The 17346-nt window shown below is 54.1% G+C and overlaps 3 protein-coding genes across 9 annotated transcripts in view; 2 read left to right on the top strand and 1 right to left on the bottom strand.

The window, feature by feature from the left end:
* Positions 1-3424, top strand: part of TTBK1 (tau tubulin kinase 1) — a 40363-nt gene extending 36939 nt beyond the window's left edge. For 3 of the 4 annotated variants that reach the window (XM_037004254.2, XM_037004255.2, XM_073224181.1), the window contains one exon: positions 197-3424. In XM_037004254.2, the coding sequence (XP_036860149.2) occupies positions 197-566 (370 nt within the window). In that variant the 3' untranslated portion in view covers positions 567-3424. The remainder of the gene's footprint in view (positions 1-196) is intronic. The other variant, XR_012126050.1, reaches the window with a different exon arrangement.
* Positions 3425-9522: 6098 nt separating this feature from the next.
* On the top strand, positions 9523-15707 carry SLC22A7 (solute carrier family 22 member 7). 3 transcript variants are annotated; one of them, XM_017668957.3, is made up of 11 exons: positions 9523-9989; positions 10620-10723; positions 10866-11020; positions 11131-11299; positions 12127-12250; positions 12581-12690; positions 13155-13369; positions 13525-13633; positions 14266-14472; positions 14854-14911; positions 15315-15707. In XM_017668957.3, exons 1-10 carry the CDS (start codon positions 9600-9602, stop codon positions 14906-14908), a joined length of 1638 nt encoding a protein of 545 aa, XP_017524446.1. In that variant the 5' UTR covers positions 9523-9599; the 3' UTR covers positions 14909-14911; positions 15315-15707. The 3 variants fall into 3 exon arrangements, with proteins under 3 accessions (XP_017524446.1, XP_017524445.1, XP_017524448.1); XM_017668956.3 differs by having other exon boundaries at positions 14854-15707; XM_017668959.3 differs by having other exon boundaries at positions 9558-9626; positions 14854-15707.
* CRIP3 (cysteine rich protein 3) overlaps positions 15668-17346 on the bottom strand; it is a 32203-nt gene continuing 30524 nt past the window's right edge. The window contains exons 8-11 of one of the 2 annotated variants that reach the window (XM_037004213.2): positions 16537-16608; positions 16314-16408; positions 16161-16218; positions 15668-16003 (exon numbers count right to left, since the gene is read on the bottom strand). In XM_037004213.2, the coding sequence (XP_036860108.1) occupies positions 15942-16003; positions 16161-16218; positions 16314-16408; positions 16537-16608 (287 nt within the window). In that variant the 3' untranslated portion in view covers positions 15668-15941. Of the gene's footprint in view, positions 16219-16313; positions 16409-16536; positions 16609-17136; positions 17188-17346 lie in introns of both variants that reach the window. The other variant, XM_073224419.1, reaches the window with a different exon arrangement.

Raw genomic sequence — 17346 nt, 5'->3', positions numbered from 1 at the left:
TGGCCCCCAGAGGTCCTGCCTTGGGAGAATGCAGCACTAGGCCTCAACTGACCCATCTGAGCCATGGTCTCCTCAGTCTCATCCAGCTCTGAGGATGCAGGATGCTAAGGCTCGGTGCCCAGGCGATTCTGAAAATGTCTCTCCTCTCTTTGGCCTCTTCTTTTCTCTTGCCTTCCGCCCTCCATCTCGCCCGCAGGCTCCAGCTGCAGAAGCCCCCAGGGTCGGCCGCTGCTGCTGACCATCGCTCCAAACAGTCCCCGGGCCGCGGCCCGGGTCCGGGCCCAGGGGGAGCCCAAGCAGGCCCCAGGACCCCTGCCCCGCGCAGTGCGGGCCTCCCTGTGTCCCCCAGGAGCCAGTCCCTGTCCCGCAAAGAGAGCCCCTCCCCCTCTCACCAGGCCCGGGCGGGGGGCCCCTCACCGCGGGGCGCCCCGCAGTCCCGGGCCCAGCCAGACGGCACCCCAACCCCAGGGGGCCCCAAGAAAGGACCCAGAGGGAAACTCCAGACTCAGCGCGCAGCAACCAAAGGCCGGGCGGGGGTCGCGGAGGGCCGGGCCGGGGCCAGATAATGACTTGCGCGGCTCTCTGCGGCCCCCAACCCTTACCCCGGCCCCCGACCCGCAGCCGGCCACACTGGAACAGCTCCCAGCACAGCCTTACGCGCCTGATGCGCGCCACCCGCGGCCCCAGCTTCCCGCCTGCACCCGCGAGCACGCGCGCCAGCACACGCCGCGCCGCCCGCAGGCCTGGCCAATGGCGGGCGCCGCGCCGCGGGGGGGAGCGCCCGCCTCCCCTCTGTCCCCTCAGCCCCTCCTCCTCCTCTCCCGCCGACCCTCGGGGGCAGGCTCAACCTCTATCCCGGGGAAGGCTCAGCCACTTTTCACCAAGGATGAGGAAGCCGCCAATGGGGACGCCCTGCGCACCCACCAGGCCTCTGCTGCTCTCCATGCCCCCCAGGGACCTCTGCTTACACCTTCTGAGGCGCCTTGCCCTCCTCCTAACCCTCTTCCAGCCAAAGCCCCCTTTTCAGAAAGGCAGCGTCAAATTCCAGAAGTGGAGGCGCCAGCCTCCCCTTAGAGGCCAAGCCCAGGGTCTCCTGGGAGCAGTGGTAGGCCAAAAGGCCTCTTCTCAGCTGCAGCCTGGGGTTGGGGAGGTGGGGCCTAGTGGTGGTTGGTCTACTCAGGTGTGAGCGGGCAGGTGTGACCTGCTCCAAAGTCAGCTCCATCTTGATCACCCTGTGGAAGGTAGAGGCAGGTGATGGGAAGGATGCAAAGACCCCCCACCCTTAATGTGGGCTGGGCCCTCAGTGGGAACCATAGAGTGTTTGTGGGCTGCCTTTCTGGGCAAGTGTTTCCCAGTGGGAAGTTGGAGGGGGCTTTAGAAAAGAACTTCCCCCCCATCCCTTGGCCCTGTGTTCTAGTGCTCAGGACCTCTCACCATCAGGAATCCCTTCCTGCCATCTAACCTCAATCCTGTCTACAGTTTCAACCAACTTCCCTATGTCGTGAGTTCAGTGAAGGTGGAAAATGGCTGGTTATCATCTCTGCGCTGGCTCTTTGGAGATTCAGGGATTCAGTTCTGGCTGGGTCACTCTGTCCTTTTGGCTTTGGGGAGTGGGCTGGATCAGACCATCATCTCCCCCAGTGGGCAGAGACAGCAGAAACAGGCCGACAGACAGCTGGCCCCTGGACTCAAAGCAAGGCAGAAAGGCCCTTCTAATCTCCAGGCTGTATGCTTGTGTGATGGGTCTGTCCAAGTTCCCTCCTCCCCCAGCTCACCCTTCAGCCTGTCCCTTCTTGTCCTAACCCCAAACCATGTGGCTGAGCTGTCCCTGCAGAAGGTGAGGGCTGTGCCGCTCTGTGAGTGGATATGGGTCTGGCTGTTGCATAGCTCATCCCACCTCATCATGAGCCTCAGCTGCCTACATCTGGGTCAAGCAGTCCATTGGCTGCAGAAGGGACAGCCAACCCAGCCTATCTGGGACAGGGCCCCTGTATCCCTCCTCTGCCCTCAGCACCCACAGCCTCTGTCCCCTGACTTGGGCCCTCTATTCTTCCCTGGGCCAGAGAGAGCAAGGGAAGGCCATCAAAGGAAGAGGAAGAAAGGGCCCAGTGTGCCCCAGTGGTCTGGCAACATTCAGCCACCAATGCTTAAAAGGATGCCCATGAGAAAGCTGGCCCTGGGAGCAGCCTGGTGATGCCAGCTGAAGCCTTTCATGGAGAGTCAGCAGCGTGGGCAGCTGCTTCCCAAGGTGGTGGCTTCTCTGCAGACCAGCCCAGGGGAGGACTCCAGGGTGGACAAGCCTTTGAGGTCCAACCACGCTGATGCAGAGGCTCCCAGAACACTCAGGAAACCTCTCCAGACAGAGCTCTCTTTGTCAACCCAAGACCCTTGTAAGGCCTCTACCACCCTTTGGGTCCAGCAGAGGGGGTGGAGGAGGGGCCACTCCCTCCCACCTAGAGCTTCTCTGAATGACAATCAGCTCGTGCCAGCTGGGGACCAGGGCATGACCTCCGGTGCCCAGGTCCTGGGCCTGCTACTTGCCACCAACCAAACTGTGAATGTAGGGCCCCCAGCCTTGCCCCTTACCCAGGAACAACAACTTCCTGGTTCAGTGTTGGGAGGAAAAAGGGATGGCCTGAGAGAGCCCCAGGCTCATCCCACCCTCCAACTTCTAGGGCAGAGATGCAAAACCCTGTCTGCCCTGGGGATTCCAGACCTCCCTAGGGCTCCCAGCTGACCTCAGGCCTCTGCATCACTGAATGTCACCAAGGCATGGGGAGGAGGGGTAGGGGTGAGTGCCAGAGGGAGCTAGGGGAGTGACTGCTCCTCTCCCCAGGAAGGATCCGGGCAGAGGAAACCACACCTCCCAGTGTCCCCACCCACCCCCACCCCCAGCTTCAGCTTCTTCCTCTCCACTCAGTCCTTCCAGTCCTGAGTCCCTTCTCTGCAAGAGAGTGTCACACCATAACCTCACCCCTCCAGTACTTCCCCATCAGGCCAGCCTGTGTCACCAGCTCAGGTGTTGGTCTGCTCACTCCAGAACACGCCTTCCCACCCCAGTTGCACTGTGCACAAAGGGGCTGCAGGAGAGAGGCCATGCCCCAGGCACGTGGGCTTCCCCCATTCCCAGCTCCTTGAAGAGGCCTGGCTTGCTCAGTCTTCTCAGCTCCAGGGACTAGCCCTGGTGGGTATGAGGTGAGGGGGGGGGCAGGAAGTTGCCCTCCCCCTCCCCCACCCCCGGAAGCCCCTGAAGAATGTTTACATGCCAATCAGAATGTAATGTCCTCCCCCATGCCTTCCCAGTCACTGCATGGCCTCTGCCCACCCTGCATCTGTCCATCGCCTCCCCAACACCCTGGAAGCCGCTGTCATGATCAGATCGGGTCTTGGAAGGGAAGTAGCCATCACACTATTAAAAAGCCTGTGGACCTTTCTTTCTGCTGGCCTGGACTCTTCTTCCTTTGGGGAGAGGGCAAAGCCCAGGCCCTGGGGCTGGGGGTGGGCAGGAAAGAAGAGCACAGGTTGGGAAGTGGGGAAGGCACTGTTGTGGAGGCAGATCATCTCTACAGAGAGGAAATGGACGCTCAAGAGAGGTACAGGTAACTTGCTCAGGATCATACCCGTGGAAGGGAAATGCCCTGCTGTCTCTGATAGCAAAGTTTTTACTCCCTCAGCTCCCCTGGCTGCCTCTCCCAGGGGTCAGACACTAACTCTAGCTTTGTGCAGAGAGGGAGGGAGCAAGAATTTTCACTGCCGTATAAAGGACCGCAGTTCACAGACAAGGAGTAACAGTGGTCATTATTCTAGCGAAATTTATGAAAACCACAAATGAATGTAGCCTATGACCCAGAATCTCCACTTCTAGAAATATTATCCTATGGACAGACTAGTAAACTTACAAAATTTTGTGTGTCCAAAGTTTTCTACTACAGCATTTCTGTATAGCTCCACAAAGCCTCATCTGCAATTCTGACACCCAAAAAGTTCTGAGAACTGGAAGTTTTTTCATTAAATTGGCACAAACTCATTTGGTACCAAAACCTGACATTTATAATCTTTTAAAATTCCACTTGGTATACATGTTTGCAGTGGAAATATTAATGTGTTTGATTATGGGGTACTGCCTTAGATCCTCTTAGGGTGTTTCTTATGGAATATGCACTGAATGTATATTTATTTAATTTGTATATTTAAGTTGGAATTCCAAAAGATACCTGATCCCAGCGGTTTGGCCAACATTACAGACCTGTGAAAGCAAAAGTTCAGAAGCAATCTAAATGTGTGTTTTCATTGGGGCTGATTAGTACAGCATTGCTGCCCCTACTGTGGGGACCCCATCACAGGTACTGCAAAGCTACAGTGAAGGAAGTGGCTCTCTGTTACACTTATGAACCGGTCTCTAAGACTAAAATGAGCAGTATGTATAATGTGCACCTATCTAAGTGAGTCAGAGGTCTCTGGTTGCTTTGGGGAGGAGGGCTGGGGGAAGGGAGGCCTTACTGTGGTGTTCTTGCTGTAGCTTTTGCATTTTGGACCCTAGGTTCACTGGGTGTAAATCTTCTGTCTAGGCAGTACATAAACAATTCTGTCCCAGGACAGGCTTTTGGGCCTGCCTGGATCAGAGGTAAAAAAGGCTGTGGCTCCAAAGTCCTGCTCTCCCTCTGAAAATACCTCTCAGAAACAGCTCTGACATTCCAGAACCTATGTAGCCATCCCTCAATCCCCATCATGGCCGCCTAGGACCCCCTTTCCTCCCATGTGGATGCCAGGGGGCTCTAGGGTCTGATTCACCAGCCTTCAGTGGGGCCCTCAGATGCTTTCACCTTCCTCATTTTCCAGACTGTCAAAAGCAGGTTGTATTTGTAGTAAAAAGGCAAATGCTGAAAGCATATAGAACATGAAAGTTCCCCATCCACAAAGCTGACCATCTAGAGGTAACCCCTGTGAATGGCCTGTTGTGTACCATTTCAGACCTTCTGCTTTATGTTTATAGTAATTGCACTCGCTGTCTGTATATATATTTCTTATAAATAGAGGAGGGTGTTATACCTACTACTCTGAAACATGATTTTTACACTCAACGTTTTAAAATACAGATCTTCCTTGTTTTTAGTATATTCACAGAGTTGTGCAGCCATCACCACAATCAATTTTAGAGCATTTATTCACCCCAAAAGGATCTCCATACCTACTGGCAGTCATTCCTATTCTTCCCCAACCCCTCCAGCCCAGGCAGCCACTAATCTGCTTTCTACTCTATATAGATTTGTCTGTTTTGGACATTATGGTGGAATCATATAGTATGTGGCTCTTTGTGACTGACTTCTTTCACTTAGCATGTTTTCAAGTTCATCCTTATTGCAGTATTTATCAATACCTCCTTTTCATAGCCAAGTAATATTCCATTGTATGGCTAGACCATGTTTTGTTTATCCATTCATCAGTTGGTGGACTTTGGATTGTTTCTACTTTTTGGCTATTGTGAATAATGAACGTTCACAGTGTTTGTGGAGACATATGTTTTCATTCTCTTGGGTAGACACCTAGAAGTAGAATTGCTGGGTCATATGAAACTCTGTGTTTAACATTTTGAGGAATTACCAAACTTTTCCACAATGGCTACACCATTTTACATTCTCACCATAATGTATGAGGATTCGCTTGTTCTTTCAATGGCTACACTCTAGTCCATGGCATGAATGTTCCATTATCTATTTAACCAGCTCCACATTGATTTTTCATTAGATTCTTTCCAACTTTTCACTATTTCAAATAGTGCCAAAATTACCACCCTGGTTCCAGTCTTTGCTTACTTCCGTATCTAAACCTAGGAGAAATCCCCAGAATAATCAAAATAAATGAAAAATATTATCTTGTTCTATATTAAATTTATTTTATTATTACTGAGAATGAATGAATTTCATGGATAATTCATTCATTATTTAGCATCTTTCAATCATTCATTCATCAACTAATTCTGCAGGCTATGTTAAGCCCCACATGTACCAAGAGGCTTTGCCAGACATGGGGCACAGTCTGGGAAGTGAGACAAAGCACAGTGCTCCCTCAAGAAGGTGGTTATAAATTAGTTTTCACTTTACATGTGCCATCTGAGGCTCAGACAGGGACACCCAGCCCAGAGTGGGAGCTTCAAGAAAGGCTCTCAGATGGATAGAGTTTATAGACTGACTTTAAAGAACAAAGAGGAGATGCCACAGGAAAAGGAGAGGACATTCCCAGAAGAGGGAGCAGCACAGGCAGCATGCAAAGTGTGTGTGGTGGTCACAGGTGCGAATCAGGGAATACAGAGGAATGAAGGGGGCCAGGACCAGGCTTGGGGCAGGGTCAGCTCTGCCAAGGAAGATGGCTTTAGAAGGCTACAGAGAACCCCTGCCCACTCCTTGTCCCCAGGAGCCCGAGATCTGCCAGGCACACTTTCCTCCCAAGGCCCAGCTTGGCTGTCAGGGCCTACCTGATGCTTCATAAGTGAGGACCTGCCCAGCCCTTGGCCAACCTTCTCCCCACTCCCCTAGAAAGATATTTCTCTTTTCTGCCCTGTGGCCAAGAGACCTCTGAGGAGAGGGGCATAGAGAAATAAGTGGCTTGAACCAGGTTGCTAAGTAAGGGGCTAGAAAGGGACCACAATACCAGGGACATTCGAAGGGCCTTTGTTAGTAGAGAGAGGCCCCTTGGGGACACCCTGGAGAAACAAAACCAGGGTAGGAGTATGGAGTGTCCTGTTTCTGGTCACCAGACACTGGGGCCTGCTGGGATTTTCCTACCAGCTACTCAGGAGTCAAGGCCAGGACGAGAGCTGAGACCAATCCAAGACTGAAGAATGGTTGGGATGGCCTTCTAAGTCCTCAGCGGATGCAGGAGCCTGGTCATTGCCCAGGGTGATGTGGTGAGAGGGGAGGAGAGACTGCATGGTCATGGACATTTGGCCATAGATCAGAGGGCAATATGATGCAAGCCCATTTTCATCACTTAGGTGGCATCTTCTGTAATTCTCCTCCCATGTACCATTAAATGCAACAGTTCTAGTAATAATTTTAACTAACAGGCTGTTATTTTTCCAGTGTACAAGGCTTCTTGCCATCTAGCCTGGTATAAATGAAGTTCTCCTCCATCTTGGCCTCTGTGCTGAGGTTTGTATTACAAGGTTGGAGGGGGATGGGGATGGTTAAAATTCTAATTAAAACCAGCTTAACTGGTGATTCAGCACTGATCTGCCCTCTGGGTAGGTTCTTGGCATCTCACAACTTGCCTGTCCAGCTCCATCATCTGCCTCCAAACATCATAGTCACTGTCACCACATCTCCTCAATCACATCAGAGAGGAGAGCTGCCATTTGGGATGGTGGCAGCGAATAAGATGTAGCCAGGGGTACAGTTAATGCCAAAGTACTTTATGTAAGAAGGGGCTGCAGATTTAATTTTAGAGATTTAGATTTAGATCTGAGTTTCCTAGGAGCCAGTACAAAGAAGGAGAGGTGACTACTATATGACTACCAGCTACTTCTCATGTTAAAGCAGAAGAGGATTTTTCATTATTAAAGCAAAGGCAGCACAGCCAGCGCCTAGGGTTGATCCCCCTGGTTGTTCTCTCTGGCTGTGGAAAAAACTCAGAATATCCCCCGTGGAGCCACTGGATGGAGCATGGAGATGCGATGCCTGCAAAACTTTCCCCTCAGGAGCTGTGAAGGGTATTGGCATTTTATATTTTTATATAAATGATACGATTATATGGTATTAAATGAGAGAGGAACCAGCAGTGCGGGGGTCCCATGTGAGTAAGAGCAAGGAGGACAGAGATTGTCTCACCCTTGAGCTGGTCTCCAGGGCAGCGCGGGCATCCACCAGGTAAATAAGAGGGAGGTCAGTGCTGCCCAAATACTGCAGAGGTGTGAGGTGCCAACCAGCTGGTGCGTTTGGGGACAGGAGGGAAGGGGCATGAATGGGAGGGGCCAGGGGTAGGCTGGTGGGGTGGAGCCAGTCTTGGGGGTCATGTGGACCCAGCTAGGAAGCTGGGCTTTTACTCTCCAGTAGTTTAAACACAGACATTATCCTGTCATATTTGTGTTTTAATAAGTTCATTGTGGTGGGTACATGGAGAGAGGGTTGAAAGGGGCAAGGCTGGAGGCAGAGGGTTTTGTGTAACTTGTTTTAACCCTCCTGCTAGACTGTATGCTCCTGAGGGCAGGGACTGTGTCTGAGGCATCTTTGTAGCTACAGAATGCTTGAGTGGCACTAGAGACTCAACAAGTATCTCTTACTATTATCACCTGTCACTGCTGCCAAATCTCTGCCCTCACTCCCACTAAGTACCATTAACACGCACCACGTCACCAGTATAGGTCTTCCCCCAGAGCTTTCGCAGGGAGCCCAGCTTAGTGCAGTCTGCCACATCTCCAGCTCAGCAATTTGCATCAAAGGCCTGGGCTAGAGTGGGGGCCCTGGTCCTCTCTTCAGCTTTGTCACTGAGTCACCATGTGAACACAGCAACAGCACTCCCCTGCCCACCCTCCACCCGCACCATGTTTCTTTCCTGTTCAAAGTGGGGCCTAAATTAAACTAGTGGTTTTCAATTTTTTTTTTAAAGCTTGGGCCCTTTAGAAGCCCATTTTCTTAGAAATCTGGAAAACAATTTAACAAACCCCCAGCTCTAGCAACCCAGTGTTTGGAAAATCAGATCAGAATAAACCTCACACTGCTGGCCTCTGCTGTGCTTTCGCTTCCAGGGCCATGAATGAGAATTCAGTGGGGGCAGTCAGGCAAATCCTGAATCTTATGTGTTGCAGGCACCTATGGCAGGACCCTGGCAAACTCTGGCCTTCCCTGAGCCCACCGCCCAGGGATAATTGGAAAGCTCCTGCAAATAGGGGTAGGGAGCAGGCAGAAGGGGTAGTGTGCGTGGGAAGAGTCCCTGGGTGAAGAAGTGGGAGGGTGACAGTTCTGGGATCTCCTGATTGGCCAAGCTTCCCAGTGTGGTTCCAGGTATGTCTCCAGGCCAGGGCATAAACTTCAGGTGGGGGCCCAGGGCTACAGGGAGGCCTGTGGCTTAGCAGAAAGAACCCTTCACCAGGTTAGAGCCTGGGCCTCAGTCTTGAATCCTGGGCTATGTATGCATCAGGTTGTGGCTGCAGATAGGCAAGGTTAACAGAAGGCTTCATAGGACAAAGAGTATCCAGGGAGAGGGGGCACCATGCCCCAGGGGACCCCCTCCTCTTATGGACCCTTTGAGCTCTGCTGATTAAGGGGCTAGGGTCTCACCTCTTACACAACTAATTACCCCGTCATGGCAGCCTTAGGATACCCCACTTGGTCCCTATGTAAATCTCAGAGCCATAGAATCAGTGACCTCTGAATGGATGACAGCCCCTCTCCCATGTCCTGAGCCACACAGGTAGAGATCTCTGGAGACAGGGTGGCAGGGTCAGCCCAGTCCCTGGCCAGCCCCTTAGGGCTGGATTCTGGCTGCAGGCTCTCCACCCATTAGTTCATCTGTTCCCGCCTCCAGAGTCCAAGGGTCTAAGTGGTGGGTGTGCGCTGGGCACTGCAGAGGGAACCTGTGCTAAGGACAGTTGGTGGGTGGGCAGCATGAGATTTGAGGAGCTACTAGACCAGGTGGGTGGCTTTGGGCCCTTCCAACTACGGAACGTGGCCCTGCTGGCCCTGCCCCGGGTGCTGCTGCCCATGAACTTCCTCCTGCCCATCTTCCTGGCTGCCGTGCCTGACCACCACTGTGCCCTGCCTGGCATACCTGCCAACCTCAGCCATCAGGACTCATGGTTAGCGGCTCATCTGCCCCGGGAGCCTGATGGCACACTTAGCTCCTGCCTCCGCTTCACCCACCCCCAGGCCCTCCCCAACACCACGCTGGGGGAAGAGGGGCAGAGTTCTGGGGAGCTTGAGGAGCCCTCCACAGTGCCCTGCCCCCAGGGTTGGGAGTACGACCACAAGGAGTTCTCTTCCACCATTGCAACTGAGGTACCCAAGCTGGGAGGTTGGGGGAAGTGTGAGTGGGATGGGCCTGCCATTGTCTCAGGTGATTACTAGGTGGGTATTAGACACATTACTTTCCCTGTTAGCCTCAGTTTACCCACCTGTAGACTGGGTTTATGAATTTAAAGCACTGAGCTTGGTTACTGGCTTGCAGTAAGGAGTCTGTACATGGGACCTGCTATTATTATTAGAAAGGTGATTAAGGCAGGGAAAGTCTGAGATGGCTCCAGGAGTTGAGAAGGGTGTTTCTGTAGTAAAAGGTGGAGAAACAATAGAGGCCTCCTTCTCTCCCTTCCTCTTTTTGGGCCCCAGGTGTGGGATTTATGTAATCCAACTGGAGGTGAGGGCAGATGGGAGTAGAGTCTCTAGGGAGGAGTAGGAGTCTTGACGTCTTGGTCAATGTCCTCCGTGGGAAGCTGAGGCTGCAGAATTTGGAAAGGGTAAAGTCTCCCACCCCCCAAGCTGGGGCAAATAGTTGGGGGTTTATTATCTGACATAGAGGTACCAGGATGGCACAGATGACTTTAGAAGGCCCTAGAGTCTGGAGAGGGGGAATTGGTGCCAACTGGAGTGGGACTTGTGCCCATGGGAGGCCCCTCCCTGCCTTTCCTGCAGTGGGACCTCGTGTGTGAGCAGAAAGGCCTGAACAGAGCCATTTCTACCTTCTTCTTTGCTGGTGTGCTGGTGGGGGCCGTGGCCTTTGGATACCTGTCTGACAGGTGGAGTGAGGTGGGAGGGTCAATAAGGGTGTGGGGTGGAGCACCCTCTCCCATTAGTGGGGGTATGGGCCTAGTCTCCTAGTCTACCTCTGTCTTGGGACTTCCCTTCTACAGAGAGTTGACCCTGCATGACCCCGTACAGGTTTGGGCGGCGCCGTCTGCTGCTGGTGGCGTATGTGAGTGCCCTAGTGCTGGGCCTGGTGTCTGCAGCCTCAGTCAGCTACATTATGTTCGCCATCACCCGGACCCTTACTGGCGCAGCCCTGGCTGGCTTCACCATCATCGTGATGCCACTGGGTGAGGCAAGCAAAGGATGAGCAAGGCCTAGAGGGCTGGAGGGAGGCAGTGGTAAAAGGTGAAACTGAACCCTTCTGGCCTTTCTGTCTTTGGCTCTTGCCCTGGACCAGAGATGGAGTGGCTGGATGTGGGACACCGTACTGTGGCAGGTGTCCTGAGTGGCACCTTCTGGACAGGGGGTGTGATGCTGTTGGCACTGGTCGGGTACCTCATACGGGACTGGCGATGGCTTCTGCTGACTGTCACCTTGCCCTGTGCCCCAGGCATCCTCAGCCTCTGGTGAGCCCTGCGGGCTGCTGGGGAGTGGGAGACATAAGAAGCTGAAGACAGGATTAATCAGAGGCTGAGATTTAAAGACAGAGAGACTGAGAAGTGATGCTAAAGAGAACTAGTGACCAAGAGAAGGAAAGAGACAGAGAGAGAGGAGACACGAGACCAGTATGAAGAAGATGGCACTGTTCATGAGATGCAGAGAAACAGAATGTACAGAGATAGAGATGGAGAGATAGAGACAGAACCTGTGAGACAGAGTGAGTGACAGAGACCAGGACTGAAAGGCAGATTCAGAGGGACAGATGGAGATGGACACATGCACAACATCAGAAACAGAACCCAGCACATAAGCACATTCTGAGGCTGGCACCCTGGAGGGGTGGGGATGGGAGCAGGGCAAGCACAGGGGTAGGAGATCCAAGCAGGAGGGAGGGAGGCCAGGCAGGGTAGGCATTTCGTTGCCTTCCCAAAGTGAACTGGCTTGGATGACCCCTCTCGGTATGTCTGTATGTCTCTCCTTTATCCTGTGCTCTCCTGTCTTTTGTGGGAGAAGTGGGTGGCTGGTGCTGGTGGCTGAGGTCTTAGGGCTGAGGCCAGACTGTGGGGGACCTGGGCCTAGGAAAGGGAGTGTGGGCAGAGGTAGCTTTTAAATTTGGTCTTAAAGGAGGAATAAAAGTTCACCAGGTCAGGAGGGTTTGGAAAGGAGAAGACATTCCAGGTGGAGCGGACTGTGTGAGCCAGAGCCTGGAGGCTGCCAGCGTGCGGTGTGTTGGGGAAAGATGGGTAGGGGGTATGGCTTAGGGTGCTGACTGACTGGAGGGCTCCTGCTCCAGGTGGGTGCCTGAGTCTGCCCGTTGGCTTCTGACCCAAGGCCGTGTGGAGGAGGCCCACAAGTACCTGCTCCACTGCGCCAGACTCAATGGGCGACCAGCGGGTGAGGACAGCCTGAGCTGGGAGGTGAGGGTGAACATGCGGTGTGAGTGCATGCGAGTCATGTGTGTGCATGTGTGTGTGTGGCCTATGTGAAGTGCCCCTTTCCCGGGGCCCATTGTGTGTGCAGGAAAGTCATCCCTGTCTCTCCAGTGGGGAGTCCCAAACTCTTCAGGATGCCCTACCTGGCTCTGGTGGGCCACACCCTTGACTTAGAAACTACCCTACTCAAGCTCTCTTGTGCATCCCCACCCCCCTACTGCAGAAGGGAGGAACAGAGACCCAGAGAGAGCTGTGTGCCTTGCTAAGGCTGCAAAGCCAATTCCAATGTCACAAACTCTCCTCCTCCCCCACCAGACCCTGAACAAAGTGGCCACTAGGGAGCGGGTGGTCCGAAGACCTTCCTACCTAGACCTGTTCCGGACTCCGCGGCTTCGGCACATCTCACTGTGCTGCATGGTGGTTTGGTGAGGAAGGGCTGGTCTGGGCTTGGGGGATGAGGGGGTAGAGGGAGGCGCGGACTCCAGGATGAGCAAACTGAAACGGGGAAGAGCCCTAGGATCAGCCTCTGGCGGGGCATAGGGCTCTGGAAGGTCAGAAGATGGAACAAGCTTCAGAGGCAGGTGCGTTCAAATTCAGACTCTGCCATTTCTTACTGTGACACCGTGAGGAGGTCACTTAGCACTGTGAGCCTCAGTGCCCTTCTGCAAGACCGGGCGCTGTTGGTTCCTACTTCACAGGGTTGCTGTGAAGATCAGGTAAAGGCGCTTGGGCCACTGACACGAGCTGCACCCTCGGGGGGATTATGGGACAGGGCAGCGGGCTCTGACGGCGGGGGAGGTGGTTCCTCTCAAAGGCCGAGGCATCCTGAGGAGAAGGGACAAGCGGGGCGGGAAAGAGGGCCCCTGAATGGCATCGTGACCCCCCTCAGGTTTGGAGTGAACTTCTCCTATTACGGCCTGAGCCTGGACGTGTCGGGGCTGGGGCTGAACGTGTACCAGACGCAGCTGCTGTTTGGGGCGGTGGAGCTGCCCTCCAAGCTGCTGGTCTACCTGTCAGTGCGCCACGCCGGCCGCCGCCTCACGCTGGCTGGAGCGCTGCTGGGCACCGCCCTCTCCCTGGGCCTCAGACTAGTAGTGTCCTCCGGTGAGTCCCGCCCCCTGGCCGAACGCGCGCCCTTTCCTGGAACCTCCAGTCAAAACCAGTTAAGACCCGCCTTCACCCGAGGCTCCACCTCCCGTACTGGAAGCCCTTGGCTCTCGCACCAGGCGCGCCCACTGCCGGAACCCCTTTTCCTCCAGAGATGCTGTCCTGGAGCACCGCCCTGGCGGTGGTGGGTAAAGGCTTCTCTGAAGCTGCCTTCAGCACTGCCTACCTGTTCACGTCGGAGTTGTATCCTACCGTGCTCAGGTGAGGGGAGCCTGGGTCCTCGTTAGTCACGTCTCTTGCCAACACCTCCACATACACAGGCTGCCCCCAGTCCCTTTCACCCACTCCTTACTCCACTTCCGGAATACAGAGCTAACCAGAGCCCTGTTTGCCTAAATCCGGGAGAAGGCAGGGCATTTTCTTTACTAAGTGACCTGAGTGAGGTCAGACAACTCTGGGCCTCCTTTGGAAGAGAAGCTCCCATCCCATTCACCACAGGGTCATCCCAGGGGGTTGCCTCTGGCCGTAAATCCTGGAGCCCTTTAAGCTGTCTGTTGACAGCTTAGGTGAGAAGGAGACCTATAGGCAGCTGGGTAGGTTTGGAAAGCCATTTGTCTCCTCTAACAACAAGGCACGGTCTGTTTGAGCTGCTGACACTTCCACTTCCTTCCACATTCCCCTTTCCCCATCCCCTTATAGTGGCTTTTCCTTCAATGGCACCTTATTGGTACTGTCAGAACAGAGGCCCCAGGAGCCCTGGCCTGGAGGTGGGTGGGTGGGAAGGCCACCTGAAAGAAGCCCCAGCTTTCCTAGCTGTCTGGGGAGCCCTACGAGGCATGACCCCAAGTAGTTGTGAGCACCAATCCCATCCCCCATCTTTTCTTTCCGAACAGACAGACAGGGATGGGGCTGACTGCACTGGTGGGCCGGCTGGGGGGCTCTTTGGCTCCACTGGCAGCCTTGCTGGATGGAGCATGGTTGTCACTGCCCAAGCTCATTTATGGAGGAACTGCCCTGCTGGCTGCCTGCACTACCCTTTTGCTGCCAGAGACAAGGCAGGCACAGCTGCCAGAGACCATCCAGGACGTGGAGAGGAAGGGGTATGTGCCCAGAACTGTCTGTGGATATAGGTGCTCAGGTACCTGACACCTTAGGTAGGAGTCACAGGAAGAAATGTGTTATGTGTATCTGGAGCACGTATGGGAGTGTGCACAGGTGTGTAAATTGCATGTATAAAAGTACACGAGTCAATATGTATGTGAGTGTATGTGTGTACACAAGTATCAAGATTATCCAGAAAGAGATGGATGTGTGCTCACTCAGGCATGCCCACACCTCAGGGATGTGTACCAGCATGTGTGGGTACACATGTCTGTACGCCAGGAGCTGGAGAGAGCCCTGGGTCAGCCCTGATGGGGCAGGCTGGACTGGTAGACTCAGGGGCTGAATCCCACCACTGCTCATGACTGTTTTCTCCCCAGTGCCCCATCCAGCCTTCAGGAGGAAGAGATGCCCATGAAACAGATCCAAGACTGAATGGTATCCAGGGCAGGCCCTTCACACAAGTTCTTCAGCAGGGGGTGGGAGAGCAGAAGAGCAGGCCCTGTGACCAGGGCTGGGGACATAACACCCCCTGCCCTGGGATGGAGTTACCACCAATGCCCCCTCTCTGTGCTCATCCAGCCTTAGCTATTTGACCTCCAGCAATAGGGTGACTTCCCAGAATGCAGTGGGCTGCTGGAGAATTCTGGCATCCCTAGCATGGCTGGGGGGAATCCTATAAATTAAAGTGCTCTTTGGGTTGGGGCAGCAGTGTGGGGCTGTGAAATGAGCCCTGGCTGGGAAGAAGAGCCACTGACTTTGGCCCTGGGTTCTGATTATGACTTTGCCACTGATTTGCTGTGTGACCTTAAGCATGTGGCTTTCCCTCTCTGGGCCTCAGTCTGGTCATCTCTCAAATGGATAATGAAGCCTCTGAACAGACTCCACCACAGGATCTCTCTGTTGTCATGCTCAAATGAGATGCTGAATTAGGTGCTTCATTTGGAGATGATGCTAAAGAAGGGGCTGTCCTGTGATGACTTCTGGTACCAACAGGGCTGGGGGGCATGCTGTCCAATGTGGGGTGCTGGGGGCTGCCCAATGCCAGGGCCAAGGAACCAGGAGAACAGAGCTCTTTGTTCCCATGGCTGGCTCTGCTACCTCCCAGGCATTTTGCAGGGTAATCCCTCTCCCCACCCCCCAACCCACTGTCTAAGCCCCATGTCCAAAGAAGAGTTGGCATGGGAGCCAGTATTTTATTGGAGAAGACAGAATAAAACAAGTTTTATGAGTACCTTGAAGCTCCAGAATTTGCTGGGGAAAGGGATTGGGAAGCCTAGGAGGCCAACCTTCAAAGTGGAATCAGACAGGAATGGGAAAGGGAGGAATTGGCAGAAAAAGTCTAGGCCCAGGTTGCCAGAATCCCACCGTCTCCCACCCCATGGGACTGGAGAATTCTGTAGGTCCCACTGAACCATGGAGGCAATGGTGGGAGGCCCAAGTTCAGGCGATCTCTCCTGTGAGCATCTCATTTGGATTTTATCTCCACAGGGTCATAGATGTAGCAGCCCACATCACCAATGTTCACACCTGAGGGAGAGAGCCTTATCACCATGGGCCTTGGAGGTGGCTGGGGGTGCTGGGCTGAGGGCTGGAGGGAATTGGGAGGGGCCTGGGACATGTTTGACCACCCAGGAAGTTGTCCACAGATCCCCCAGACCCACATGTCTGGAGTGGGGCTGCCCACCTTTGGGGCCAAACAGGTAGCCATAGCAGGGGATGTGGCAATAGGGAACGCCATCATGCTGGGACACAAAGAGAGAGAACCATCTGAGCTTGGTTGTCTTCCCATCTTCAGTCTCCCTCCTCCCAACAAAACTACCATCCCTTCCCTGTTCACCTCTGCATGACTCCCAGCAGTCAGGGTCTTCCGGCAGCGCTGGCACCTCAGGCAGGGTCGGTGCCAGTTTCTGCCCAGAGACATTACCTTCTCAGCTGGTGGTGGAGAGAGGTGGTCATCCTAGGGGTGGGGCAGGGAGACCCACCTGCCTACTTTGTACTGCCTCCCTGCATTTTGATGCCCATCCTGTACACCCCTCCCCAAACTTCCTGTTGTCACTTACCAAAATAGACAGGTTCCTCACAGCCAGGGCACAGTGAGGTCTCCCCAGTGAACGTCTTCATGTGGGGAGGGCCTTTAAGGGGAAGAGGCCCTGGCTAGGGCTGAGGTGGGGGCCAGGCCTAAGCAGGGCCCACCAGCACCAGCCGGCAGAGCACTGTCTTCTTCTAAAAGCCATGCTTATCCCAGAGCCTCCCACCCAGGTGACCATTTGTCTGTCTCCCTTGAGCAGAGCTGAGTCTCCTCTCCCCCGACCTCTGTGTGTAGGAGGGACCACCTGCTTCCTTCTTGGAGCTTTCTCCCAGGAGCTCAGGTGCCCAAAAGCCCGACTCTATCAGCAACTCAATCCTCAGGAAACCTAAGCTGATAGAGGAGCTGGCCAGGGCAGGGGTGTCAGGTGTTGGGGAGCAGGGGATAGGAGTAAGAAACAGGGAGGGGAGAGGCGGAGGAGTGGGAGGGCTGGCTCTGTCTCAGTGACCCCTTACTCTTAGGTCCATCCCTCCAAGGCTCTTGCCTGGGAGTGGCCTCAGACCCAGGCCAGCTTTGCCTCTAACAGTGTGACTACACAAGGTCACTTGCCCTCTCCAGACCTCAGTGTCCTCACCTGTAAAACGGAGATGATGCCATCTGCCCAGTCTACCTCTTAACTCAGCAGCTGACATGAGGGAACATCCAAAAAGGGGCCATGGCTAAGAGAAAACTTTGGCATGACCAAATTTGTCGGAATGTGAAATAGAGGACTGAGTAGGAGACAGCCAGCTGGTCCCACCCATTCCAGCCTAGGGAGGGTCAGGAGGAGGAGTAGCCACAGGCC

This window comes from Manis javanica, chromosome 16 (genome assembly GCF_040802235.1).
Source record: "Manis javanica isolate MJ-LG chromosome 16, MJ_LKY, whole genome shotgun sequence".
In the NCBI taxonomy this organism is placed as follows: Eukaryota; Metazoa; Chordata; class Mammalia; order Pholidota; family Manidae; genus Manis; species Manis javanica.
This window is presented reverse-complemented; position numbering and strand designations above follow the sequence as displayed.

Coding starts and splice junctions, on each gene's coding strand:
- SLC22A7 (XM_017668957.3), top strand. CDS start 9,600: ATGAGATTTGAGGAGCTACTAGACCAGGTGGGTGGCTTTGGGCCCTTC. Junction 10,724..10,865: donor TTTGGATACCTGTCTGACAG/GTGGAGTGAGGT, acceptor GACCCCGTACAG/GTTTGGGCGGCGCCGTCTGC. Junction 13,634..14,265: donor TTGTATCCTACCGTGCTCAG/GTGAGGGGAGCC, acceptor CTTTCCGAACAG/ACAGACAGGGATGGGGCTGA.